This window comes from Rousettus aegyptiacus, unplaced genomic scaffold (genome assembly GCF_014176215.1).
Source record: "Rousettus aegyptiacus isolate mRouAeg1 unplaced genomic scaffold, mRouAeg1.p scaffold_m13_p_4, whole genome shotgun sequence".
Taxonomy (NCBI): domain Eukaryota; kingdom Metazoa; phylum Chordata; class Mammalia; order Chiroptera; family Pteropodidae; genus Rousettus; species Rousettus aegyptiacus.
Genome location: NW_023416307.1, coordinates 129,921,688 through 129,934,463, shown reverse-complemented (window position 1 = coordinate 129,934,463; position 12,776 = coordinate 129,921,688). Strand labels below are relative to the sequence as shown.

Sequence of the window (12,776 nt, the reverse complement as noted above, 5' to 3'; positions counted from 1 at the left end):
GGAATGTCAGTGCCGTGTTCAAAGAGATACCATACCCTTGTGCCCAACACGGTTCTTGGCTATATTAGTTTTTCCTTGAATAGCAGTCAAATCTGAATGTATGTATGCACCTTTTACTCATAGGCCCAAACTGACTTTGTAATTATTATATAAGAAAACCGGGGTAAGACTTACTCTTTCCAGTGAAAAGAGATTGAGACAAGAAGGAAGTATGACTAGGTTTGTCTCCCTGAGGCTTATGAACCACTTGAAGGAGGAAGAGGGAGAGAAGCCTCAGGGCAGGGCAGGGTTGGTCCAGGGGCTGTCACCTCAGCTCAACCAATGTCATTCATGCCCATGCTCTCACAGCATCTCTGAGTCTCCCAATCAGCGCCCCCTGGTGGAGACTTCTTTGGACTTCTTCAGGCTTATTCCCTCCAGCTAGGATGGGAAGCCAGACAGTAAGATCCCAGACCTGGTCCCCCCACCCCCCACCCCGCCGGTCCATGGCCTCGTGTCTAGCCTGGCCTCCTTCCGTACCCTGACGCCTCCCCTGGGCCTCCTCCTTCAGCCTCCAAGGAGGAAAATGATTGCGCACAGCCTGGCTCACCCCTCAGGTTGGCACTGCCGGACCCAACCTTCCTTGTAAGGTCTCATATTTTCCATGTACAAAATGAATGGCCACACTAAAACATGACAGAGCTCCTGCCCTAACGTTTCATAACTTTAAACCTGCATGAATTGCTGGAGAGGAGGCCTGATGTGATAGGAAAACTTGGCTTGGGGACCAGACACACCTGGATGTCATCCCAGCTCTTCCACTCATGGCCTGTTGGACTTGGACAAGCAGTTTAATCATTGTTCCAAGATGTCACCTGTAAAAATAGGATCAGTGTCCACTGTGTGAGTTCGGAGTCTTCAGGAGGCAGACACCAAGATGGGGTTAGGCCTGCAAGAGATTCATTGGGGAAACACCTGTGATAGATGAAAGACGGGACCGGATCAGGCAGGGAGAGCTTCAGACTGCAGTGCAGGTCTGACCTGTGAAGGGAGACGGACAAGGAGGAGTGAGCAGGAAGAGTCTTGGACTGTGGTACAGTTCTAAGGGAGTTTCTGGCAGGCCAGTGGGAGTCCTCAGAGCATGAGCGAGCCCTCAGCCCCCTGTCCTGCAGGAATGGGCCGGCGCCAGTACCTCCGCTGCCGTCAGTCGTGGCTGAGAGCAGGCCGGGAAGCATGCCGTCAGCACGTATGTGACGGTGGACCCAGGGGCAGCGACTGGGGCTGTCCCCGAGCGGTGCTCCCTGCACAGGAGATCGGAGCAGAGGATTTTCGTGGCTGCAGCATCCACACCATCTTAAAAGCAGTGACCTTCCTCCTTCCTGTCATACATCCGACAAGCCATGAACATTTCCCCATTGACATCCTTAGGAACACAAGAGAACTTGCTTAATTCTCACTCCAATTTTAAAACCTAGAGCCTGACAGCTGTTGCCTTTCGAGAAACAGCTGTTGAAGTTTTTGACTAAAATGGAAAGGGGTGGCCAACGCCTTGTGTTTGCACAAAACCGTGCAGTTTTTAAAGTATTTCCACATGCCTAAGGTACTTTCCCTCCAGTGGTCTTGACAATATGGGACAGCAAGCATCAACCTGAAGGTCACAGAGACCTGGGTTTAAGTTCCAGTGTTGAGCTGGGTGAGCAGGATCAATGTTGCAAACTTCCATGAGCTTCAGGTGCCTCTACTGTAACTGGGAAGCATAACAATCCCTTCCTCACACGCAGTGGGTTAAATCAGGCTGTAAAGCACCTAGGTCAGGGCTGGGGACATGTTCGAGACTCCATAAGTCCAAGTTGTGCTGTCCTTTCTGGGATTAAAGGTCAGACCACGGAAAGAATGAAAATTGTAAACCACAAGTGGAGAAGCCTTGGCCTTGAGCCATCGAACAGTCATGCAGCCCAGTTTTTCTTTCGAGACCTCTTATGGAGGATGCTGGGAGAACAAGAAAACTCTCATTAATTAAGCACCTATTGTGTGTCAGGTAGTGCACTAGGTAGCTTGCATTCATTATCTCTTTAACTCTGGTTACGACTCTGAGGTTTGTAGTCATCAGCTCGATGAAGTGACTTAGTGTAATACATACACGGCAGAGCCTAACCCGAACCCAGGTCTTTCGGACGCCAAGCCCGTGCTCTCTTTCTATAGCCAGGCCAGCTGCTAGAATATCAGTGACATGGCACTTGAGAGGCAGTGGCAACTCCTGAGAAAAAGAACAGTCAGGCCCAGAGCACTAACGTGGCGGGGAGGGAGTAGGGGGAGCTAGGAACAGAACCCTCCGCTTCAGCCCCGAGGCCATCCGCAGCGGTGCCAGCCCTTCTCTCAGGATTTAAAGCAGGCCCAGGCTCTGGAACCAGGGCGGAGTGGGTTTAGAGGGAGCACAGGACTTGCGGGGAGCGGGGGAGGATCAGGGGACCTAGATTCCACAGCCGGCGCCAGCCTGGGTTAGCGGCGCGGTTGTACTGCGGCCTGACCCCTCATTGCGGCCACTGTTTCACCAGCTTGAATTCTCCCAGGCTAGTTCACCATTCCAGCTCCAGGAGCAGCGTGGAAAGGTAGTGACAGTGAAGAATATGGACACCACAAACAGGGAGACAGGACCTGGGGTCTTGCCCCAGCCCTGCCACTCACAGCCCTGTGACCTGTGGCGAGTCAGCTGGATCCTCTGGATCACAGTCTTCTCTTCCGGGGAATAAGGTGGTGTCCTAAATGAGCAAATTCTCAGGCTGAGCTCTGCATCTCACCCACCCCCATCCCCCATTCCTCCCTCAACCAGCTGAAGAAAGGGCTCTAGGGAAGGAAGGAAAGAAGGAAGGGAAGAAGGAGACCCACAAAATTTGAACAAGTCTATACCAGCCAATCTAAGATTCCTTTTAGCTCAAACATTCATATATTTCTTTTATATTTTTAAAACATTTTTAAGGGCACCTGGAAGAGTGGTGAGCAAATTAGAAGTGTTTTTGATCAAAGCAGATCGGATGAAGTGGAGACTTGCCACATCTCTTGACCTTGTCTGTTGGCCTTCTCAGGTTGAGATGCCGGCAGGCCTGGCAGCCAGGAAGAGAGCTACAGAATTTCTCCATCGGGGGAATTCCTCCCACAGAGGTCTGGGGTGTAGGTCCTGTGGTCTCTGTGTGTGACAACTTTTGCATCCAGTTCACCACAGCCTTGCATGCAGAGTTCCCTGTGGAGCTAGCCAGACCCTTACAGCTGCTGTGGACAAAGCTGGCCCTCCGCTGCCCCCTGGTGGCCATTGCCATCATGGTGCCAGCCTCTGTGGGCAGCTCAATCTGGGTCCCCCTCCTCAGCACAGATGTTTGACCCCTCCAGGGTGTCGGGGGCAGCCCTGCCTACCCCCGGCCTGCAGTTTCACCCGCCCTACAGGCTCCGGTGATGGTGAGCCTGGACAGGAGACGCCCAGTCTTCATTTACTGGCTCCTCCCCAGGAAGGCTTCGCCACTCTTGTCACTGCATCATCTGTTCCACTGTGTGAGCCTGGACAGGCCATCCCACCTCTCTGACCTCTGGCCTTCCCTGTCAGCGCGCCCAGGCCACTGTGTTCACACCAGTTCATCATCAACATCCAGACCTACTCCTTCCTCCCTGGGACCCCAGGAGTCTCAGAGCTGGAACAGACAGGGTCACCTATCAAGCTGTGTGGAGCCCTGATCAGGCCCAACTGTGCAGTACAGGCTGCGGCATCAGTCTTCGGTGTGTCTCTGTGAGGCAGGATGGTGGATGGTTAAGAGCACAGACTTTAGAGTCCAGATGTCTGGGTTTGCTCTTGGCCGAGTCACTGCACTTCTGTGAGTCTCAGTTTTCCTAACAGTCTAATATGGAAACCTAATAGTACTGATCTCATAGAGATAAGTGGAGGACCAAATGAATTAATGGTTATAAAGTCTTGGAATCCCGCCTGGCACATAAGCACTATATAACTGTGAGGTGGGGGGGCGGGGGGAGGCAGGTGGAGATTGATGATGATGATAACGGTGATGATGATGATGATGACGCCAAGACCTCTGCCCAGTGATTCTGCTCTGCGGGCCTCTGCCATCAAGGCCCTCTATGAGAATCAAGCACTTATTTAGGCCCGCCCCTCTTCTGCCACCCTCCTGCTCATCAGCCCAGCAGAGCGACTCAGAGCACACATGCCATTCTCAGCAGCCAGGCTCTGCGCAGCCCTCTCGCCGAATGAGCAAGGCCTTTTCTTGGAACGGACTTAGGGAGTGGCACTCCAGCCTGCCCAGATAACTCCAGATTACTGAAATTACATCCGGTCTCTTGCCCCTAAGCCCGATGGATGCAGCCCCTAGATACTGCTCTGGCCTCATCTCCTACCTCACTCCTCCACACTCACTTCACTCCGGCCGTGCTAGTCTTTTCTCACGCACACCACGCTTATCCCCACCTCAGGCCCTTTGCACGTGCTGTTGTCGCTCCCTGGAACACACCGCCCCCCTTCGGCACATGGCTGGCTCCTTCCCCACGTTCTGTTCTCAGCTCTAAGGTCACCTCCTCAGGGGAGCCTTTCATGATGACTCCAAAGCACCCTCTCCCCCAGGTCCCCTCCATTGTCTCTCTCACTTCACTCTGTTTTATTTTCTTTGAACAGTTATCACTCTCTGAATTTACCTTATTTATTCATTTTGTTTATTACTTACATATTGTCTGACCCCCTCTGCATCCCTCCGCATCCACACTAGAAGCAGGGCAGCCTTGTCTTTTTTTTTTTTTTTTCCATTCCCTATATCCCCAGCATCAGCTCAAAGTAGGCACTCAACATATATAGCTATTGGTTGAACAAACAGATGAATTAATGAATGGGATAAGTGGCTGAATGTATGACTGTCACACCCCCACCTGGAGGCTGGCATCTGTCACCTGGCAATGCTGGCTCTGTGCTTGTCACCTCCCTCTCCTTCTCTTAACTTGAACTCTCTCCACAGCTGTCTTGCTGACAGTGTGCTGCCTGAGGAGGAAGAAGAAGACGGCCAACCCGGAGAACAACCTGAGCTACTGGAACAATGCCATCACCATGGACTACTTCAACAAGCATGCCGTGGAGTTACCCAGGGAGATCCAGTCCCTCGAAACCTCCGAGGTAATGAGCCTAAAGCCACGGGTACCCTCTGCAAGCGTTGGCCCCACTGCCTGCAAAGGCAGCAACTCCAAAGAGAACTGCGGAGCATCTGCTTATTTCTAAGCGCCTTGCTCCTCAACGCGTGCTGCAGGGACCAGCAGCGGCAGCGGCAGCAGCCAGGAGGCTGCAGCCCCACCCCGCCCTACTGAATCAAGAGATCTGTTTTAGCAAGAATCCCCAGGTGCTTTACGCACATGTTAAAGTTTTAGAAGCACTGTTCTTGAGACTTCTGGATTCTGGGGACGAGTCAACAAATATTCTTTAAGGACCCATTTTGTGGCAGATTTTTTTTGGCAGATGCTCCCTAGGGATTATGAACATGAGAGCTTGCTCTCAAGGGACCCAGATTCCAAGATGTGGTTGAGATATGAACCCCAAGCATCATTCAAAAACAAAGCAAACTAGGGGAGATGTAAGAAGAGTTCACGGAGAGTGGAAACCCAGGCGAGGAAAGTCTTCACAGTAGAGGTGCTGGGAGGGATAAGTGGATTCTGACAGTATTTCAGCCTGAGTAAAGATGGGGATGTGTGCTGGGCGTGGTATTGAAGGAAGCGTTTGGCCAAAACACCTGGCTGGCCAGTGAGAGAGCTGGGCTTTGAACCCCAGTCTCTTTGGCTTCTGAGTCTACGATCTTTCTACTTTCACACAGAAGGGGGGCAGAGGCCAGGGTGCAGCAGGACAGGCAGAAGGATTAGGCATGCTCTCGAATGGGATTGAAAGGACTTTAGTCTTGGGCAGCAGAAGGTCATTAAAAGTTTTGAGCTTTGCGTGTGACCTAGTTTTAGAAAGGTGGTGCTGATGGCCTGGTGATGGCATTCTATATGTGATCAGTGAGTGGAAAGGGAGGAAAGGATGGATGGTTCATTGGATGGATGAATCGGTGGAGGAAAGACAGACAGACAGACTAGACACAAGCAGATCGACTTGGATGCAGTCGAGATGTCCATGGAGAAAGATGGTGGACATGTGAGTAAAGGCAGCGCGAGCCCAGTGGTTCTTCCCGTGAAGATCTACCACCACGGCAGCCAGGGCGAGCATCAGTAAGCATGAACATGACCACATTGCTCCCATGCTCAGGATCCTTCAGTGGCTTCCTAGTCTCTTAAGTCTGTTACAGGGCCTGCAAGGTAGATCTGGCCCCGGCCCAAATTTCTGGCTTTATTTCATGCCCCTCTCCTTCTCAGTGGCTAAGCAACAGACACACCGGGTTTCTTCTTACTCTTTACAACACCAAGTTATATCCCACTGCACAGCTGTGCGTAAGCCGTTCCCTCTCCTGGAATGTCTTCTGTCCCCCACTGGCACCCCCTCCACTTGTCTCCTACTCTGCATTCAGGCCCAGCCTAACCATCACTTCCTCAGAGAGGCCTCCCCTGACCTACACAGGAGCACTTTTCACCACCTGCACTGCTGCCCACCTCATCCGAGCTCCCACCATCCCTCAGTCGTGGATTGCTGCAACAGCTTCTGAAAAGAGGATTCCCCGCTGCTGTCTGGCGTCCTACCGTCTGTCCTTCGCACAGCCAGATGGTCTTTTTAAGACAGGACCTCATGTCAGCCATGGCTCCCAATCCTCAAATGGCTCCTCTTCACACTTTGAACGAAACCTACATTCCTCCGATCAGACCTTTCAAGGGCTGGCCTCCGCCCACCTGCCTGCCTCCTTCCTGCCAGACCTCCTTTTGATCAAAAACTGAAGCCACACCAACCTTTTTGTTCTCTAGCACAGTGAGCATATTCCCACCCTGGAGCTTTGCTTTGGTGACTATCTGAAATGCTCTGCTCCTGGCTGCCTCCAGCCCTCACATCCTTCCGGTCTCTGTTCCAATGTCACCTCCTCAGGGAGGCCTTCCCTGACTGCTCTGTACAAATTAGAAGCCCGCCCTCCCCCCGACCCCATGGTGCTCTATTCCCTTTCCTGCACAGAGCACGTCTCACCACCTGACACTGTGTCGTCCTCGCTGTTGACCTGCTCGTCATCTGTCTCCCCTGCTAAATTTAAGCTGCCTAAGGGCGAGAGCCTGATTTTTCTTCCCACTGCTCTGTTCTAGCACCTAGAACGGTGCCCAGCACTTGATAGGAACTCGGTAAATGTTAGTCACACAAATGAACCCAAAGTTTTACTCACAATTTATCCACCACCCAGGCCAATGCCCAACTCACAGTAAATGCTGAATAAAAGTTTTAGCCGAAGGACAAGCAGAGGGATGGGCTTCATGAAGGCATTGGCATTTAGTATGGTCAGCACACATTTCGCATGGCAAAAGTGTACCTGAGAATTGTTACGGTGAGTGAAAACTGGGTAACCCGGCCAAGGGGCAGCCCCCACTTTGAGTGTGGGTCACGAACCCCTGAACTCTAAATTTCTCATAGTCTCTTTGAGAAGGACAGTGCATGTGAGTGCACCATAGAAAGGGCCAGTTAGTCATTCTAGCCCAGAGCACCAGGGCCAGCATGGGACACAAGCCAGAGGCTCAGGTAAAGGAGCCACCCCCACCAGCCATGAGCTCAGGATCAGGCAGTCACAAGAAAACCAGCAGCACAAAGCTCAGTGTGGCTTCAGAGTGAGTTTATAGGTTTCCCTTCCGGCAGGCCCGCTCTCTCTGCTTTATTTAGAGTAATGCTACAGTTGTTCCGGCTCTGCGGGCACACGCGTGCACTGCAGGCCACCCGCAGAGTGCCTATACAGTCCAGGGAACATTCCACCGCATTCCACAGCCTCGGGCGCGCACTCACCACCTGCCTTTTGGCTGCCAGCTTCTGCAGCTGCCCAGTGCTTTGCCTAAGCAGGTTTGTCTTGTGCCCTGCTCCCTTTCTGGGTCCACGAAAGAAGCAAAACACAAGTCTGGGCCACACAGGCAAAACTATGACCCCACAGGCGCTTGGGAACTTTTCCATGCCTGCTCTGCTTGCTCTTCTTTCTCCCTCTTCCTTCCCCTCCTCCTCCTCTTTTTTTTTTTATTTCTTATTTCAGTTGCTTCTTAAATAACTTTCTCTTTTTCATGCAGTGAAAAGTCCACACATGGTTTACCCTGGGTGAATACTTGTTTTGCAAGAACCGTAAAATGACAAGCCAGACCTTGGCCTCCAAAGTCCCCTACACAGCTCAATCCAAAAGCCCAGGGAAGACGGAGAATTTCTGTCCCTAGCTGACATGCCATCCTGTTTCCTTACCTAGAGAGTTAGCCCCGCACCTGCCCCTCAGATGGGCACTCAACTAATTGAAAACATTGAAGGAAACACTTGTCTTCAGAGGACATTTTACCAACAAGTGGCATTTCTTCCTTTCCCTCCTTATTCTCTATAATGCAACATGAACTCATCAAAAATTATATATACTTTGCTTAAAAGTAAACTTCAGAGTATTCATTGTGGCTCCTTTAAGTGCAGACACCTAAGCAAGTCAAGCTTAAGCCAGTTGTACCCGAGCCTGTGGCTGAGCCTTCTCCCTGGAATTGCCTGCCGGTTCTGAGACTCCAGTTGTTTAGAATTGCAACAAGCTATGACTTTTCCCCCTACATCACTGCCTGGGCCTGAGTCCGAGTACAGCCATTCGGTGGCCCACAAAAGCTTGCATGCCTTGGTAGTGGAGGCCACAGCCATTCAGATGACCTGAGCAGTGGATTGCCTGTCTCTAGGCTTTTCTCCTCCAGGGGCTGTGTCGATAGACTGAATTTTCCACTTACCACCGATTGTGCAAATCATACGGAGACTCAGATCTGCTCACCTCAGCATAGCTAGTACTACGAGAAATGTGGCATGGATTCTGACTCTTGGAGAGTTCAGGAGGGGAGGATTTAGCCTGTGAAGGCTCTGACAACTGGGTGGCAGGAGAGGAAAGAGGTAGGCAAGTGTAGGGTATGTTCAGAGAGGAAAAGCAATGTGGTCTCCCAGTTATCTGTGAGAGAGAGGCAAGAAGGAGAGTCTGGGGCCCAAGTGGACCAGATTTTGCCCGTTGGGGCAGTGAGCCCTGCGCTGTGGGTCAAACATGGCAAGAGAGCCCTCTCGCATGTTGACAAGGAGAACAGGGCCATCTCTGGCATCTCCAAAGTGAGGGCAAGTTAGGAAGTAGGAAATCTTCTTTGGAAGCTGCTATAAAAATCTGAAAGAAGAGTAGAGAGGGCTCAGCATTGGCAGTAAGGATGATGGAAAATGTTTACCGAGCAATTCCTTTTGGAAATAAATGTCCCCGTGGGTACGTTGCTTTAAGAATGGCAGCTCATGAAGCCTCCTAGCTCACACTCTCCCCTTGTCTCTCTCCCTGCAGGACCAGCTGTCAGAGCCCCGCTCCCCAGCCAACGGTGACTATAGAGACACTGGGATGGTCCTTGTTAACCCCTTCTGCCAAGAAACGCTATTTGTGGGAAACGATCAGGTATCAGAGATCTAACCGTAGCAGCCCTCGCTTTGCCGTTCCCTACCTTTCATCTCTAAATTATAAATATACAAATATATATTATAAATATAATCTTTGTGTAGCCCTGACTTAATGAGAAACATTTTCAGCTTTTTTTTTTCCCTAAGAATTGTCAACATCTTTTTTATAAGTGTGGTTAAAAAAAAAAAAAAAAAAAAAAAACTTTACAGTACAGTCCATGGCTTTATAAAATAAAAGTATTTCTAAGCAAAGCAGTGGCATTAATTGCTTCTCTTACTAACTGTCCCGGAGCACCTGGGGGGCCCAGCAGCCCCAGGCAGGTGAGGGAAGAGACCCGCCTGTAGAACCGGAGTGTTACACTGTCCTGTGCACGGTCCTTTGAGTGATTCTTAAAGCTCTGGTTCCTCTGGATTCTGTGAGACCCCTGCCTCCCCCGTCCTATGCACATCAGTGAAGGGCCACCTCGGGGCAAGAGGATGACAGACTCATGTACTAAAGCAGGACAGGGAACACGTCATCATCCCAGCAGAGGAGGGCCCTGGGGCCTCGCGCTGGCACGCTGGCTGTTGAGTGCAACTCCACCCAAGCAGACGCAGGCAGGGCCAGCAGCCCTGCAGGACCCACGGAGTTCACCAGGCGCCCCGAGGCGCGGTCCCGCTGCCATCACACAACAGGGGCCTTCCGCTGTGCCAGCCACAGGACTGCCTTCCCCTGGCCAAAGAAGGCCCCCTCTGAGCACATGCCTGCACCCTCTCCAACACCCACATCTGCACTCAACACTCGTGCCTTTCTCTGGAGAGGGTTTAGACGCAGATCCCAGCCTGGAGCTTGAAAATTCTTGTCCTTCTTCAAGGATCACATGTTTATTGGGGTCCAGTTTCATTTTCTCAAAAGGCCATTGGATTGCGCCCCCGAGGAATATGTTTATGTACGAAGCCTTGAAGTGTGGAGCTATAATTTTTGAAATCACCTTCCTGTGATCTTAAAACAACAAGATTGCCAAAGCGACAGCTTGGGAGAAGAACCATCACATCCCTCCTCAGCACTGCAGACCAACTTGGGGGTCAGCAGATGGACATGCCAGTCAGCTCTCATTTCCAGTCCCCTCCCCCCAACCCACCACACTGCTCCGGTCAGCGGGCAGCCCCCTCCTCAACCCACACCACGTCCAGCTCGGCCAATGGGGGTCAGACCCTCAGAGACAAAAGAGGGCCTTCCAGAGACGGCTGCTTCTCCATTTTTTTTTCCCCTAATAGGTAGTGGCTGGGACAGAAGATAACCGCTTTAACACGTCCTTTCTCCAAAAGAAAAATAGTTTGATAGTATATTTTGAATATAGATGTTCTTATAGTCAGACCACGAATTGAATTTGAATGTCGGGCCACATGTTCGTGTTGTCGCTGTGATCTTTTTATCATGAATTTTTCCTTCCTTTCTACATTTTCCTTTAAAAAAAAAAAAGATGGCCTTCGAAAATGTGTTTTCAGTGTTGTATGAATGTACTCAACATGGGTTCGCTGGTTGTCTCTCTTCAAAGACTCTTCAACTCACAAAGGAGCAGGTTACATGTTGATCTGAGGTTCATTTTCCAGTGTGCTGTTGTCTGACCTTTTAACATCATCATAATATTTGTTAGCTGTTGCATTCAGTATATCAATATGTGTGTGTATATAGAGAAAGAAATCTGTTTGTAAAGTCAAATTTATATATAATATATGTAATCAAAGGTACATATGTTATATATACATATGTGGATGTATGACTTATTTTTCCTTATCGACAGAATTCAGCTACCATGTATATATAAATAAACTTATTTTATTAGCCAGAAGACTAAGTTGCTAATACATCTTGCATTCTTTTCATTTTAAAATAACTTTTAAGTCTTCCTTCAGTATTAATACCACCTAACAGCCATCTGTATTTTTTAATCTCTTTTGGGTTTTATGAGAGTTATGAGCCAATAGGACTAGCAATTTATCATTCGATAAGACAAAACCTTTAAAACATGTCTGCGATTTCTCCAAAAGAGAATCATCTCACCTCAGGTCTTTGGAGACACTGGAGTCATGAGGGGCTATCCCCCCTTGCCTTCTCCCTCCCCAGGGCTTGGATCTTTACTGTAAATATCTTTGGGTCAGGGAAATTTGAAGCTAACCTAGCCACTGAGTGTTGCCATCCTGTAGAGAATAATAGTACCTAAACTTTTGCAAACAACTTAGTAGCTTGAACACTTCATTTAGCCTTGGACAGTACATCTTGGAATTCACAGGGATGCAGCTTCTCAGAACCCAGTCAGCATCACGTGTATTAGGATGTTGTCATAACACTGTTTGATGGGCACCACGGGCCCTTCACAGTAAGAATACCACATCTAAATAAACAAGGGACATTGCCGGCCTTTACTTGATCACATTGGTTCCTTGATCTGTCAATCATACAACCAACATTGATATTTATAAAATACCTTCCATGTCATCTCAACAAGGCAAAGTAGAAGAAAAAAAGAAAAGAATTGTGGTGTCCTAATCAGCAAGGAAGAGCACATAGAATACTCCAGTAGGCGACCAGGGCTTCTAACTCTTCCTGTGTGACCTTGGGTAGGTACCCTGCTCCCTAGCTGGTGGGACACAGAGGCTGTCCTAGATAAGTCACTGGACTAGGCGTCAGAGGGGGCCGTCCTTCTTATCCAGCTCTGCTACACTCTGAACATGGGATGTGGGGCAAGTCATTGCAGCTCTCAAGGTCCTTGTCACCTAAGAGAACAATAGCCAGTCATAGGACATACAATGATATTCCTGGAGTTGTGCAGTGCGCAGCCCAAATGGCAGTACATGTCAACCCTGTGCCTACCTCCTAACACTGAATTGAGGACTGATGAAATAAAATATGGAAATCATACACGGCCCTGGAAAGGGTTCGGCACACGCTGAAAGTTGACTCCCCTCCTTTCTCTCACTGGAGGTGGATCCCCACACTGTAGGATCTGGGACAAATATTTAGCCTCTGGGTAAAACTTGAGTGCAGTGGTTTTTAGGTCCATTATGTCATTCCTGGGGCTGGAGGATCCTTTCTTGGCCTGAGAAGTGATTGAGGTGAGAACACAACAACATGCCTTAGCGGGTTCTGAGGAATTAAAACCAGGAGGCATCATCCAATCCTAACTTGGAGTACCCTTAAAGAGCTTCCTGGAAAACTTTCTCTTTGTTTTACTTACTTGTT

The 12,776-nt window shown here is 49.9% G+C and overlaps 1 protein-coding gene across 22 annotated transcripts in view; it reads left to right on the top strand.

Annotated features, from left to right (window-relative positions):
- TMEM108 (transmembrane protein 108) overlaps window positions 1–11,387 on the top strand; it is a 473,125-nt gene extending 461,738 nt beyond the window's left edge. For all 22 annotated transcript variants that reach the window (XM_036220017.1, XM_036220011.1, XM_036220015.1 and 19 more), the window contains 2 exons: window positions 4,983–5,137; window positions 9,444–11,387. In XM_036220017.1, the coding sequence (XP_036075910.1) occupies window positions 4,983–5,137; window positions 9,444–9,566 (278 nt within the window). In that variant the 3' untranslated portion in view covers window positions 9,567–11,387. The remainder of the gene's footprint in view (window positions 1–4,982; window positions 5,138–9,443) is intronic.
- Window positions 11,388–12,776: the final 1,389 nt, after the last annotated feature.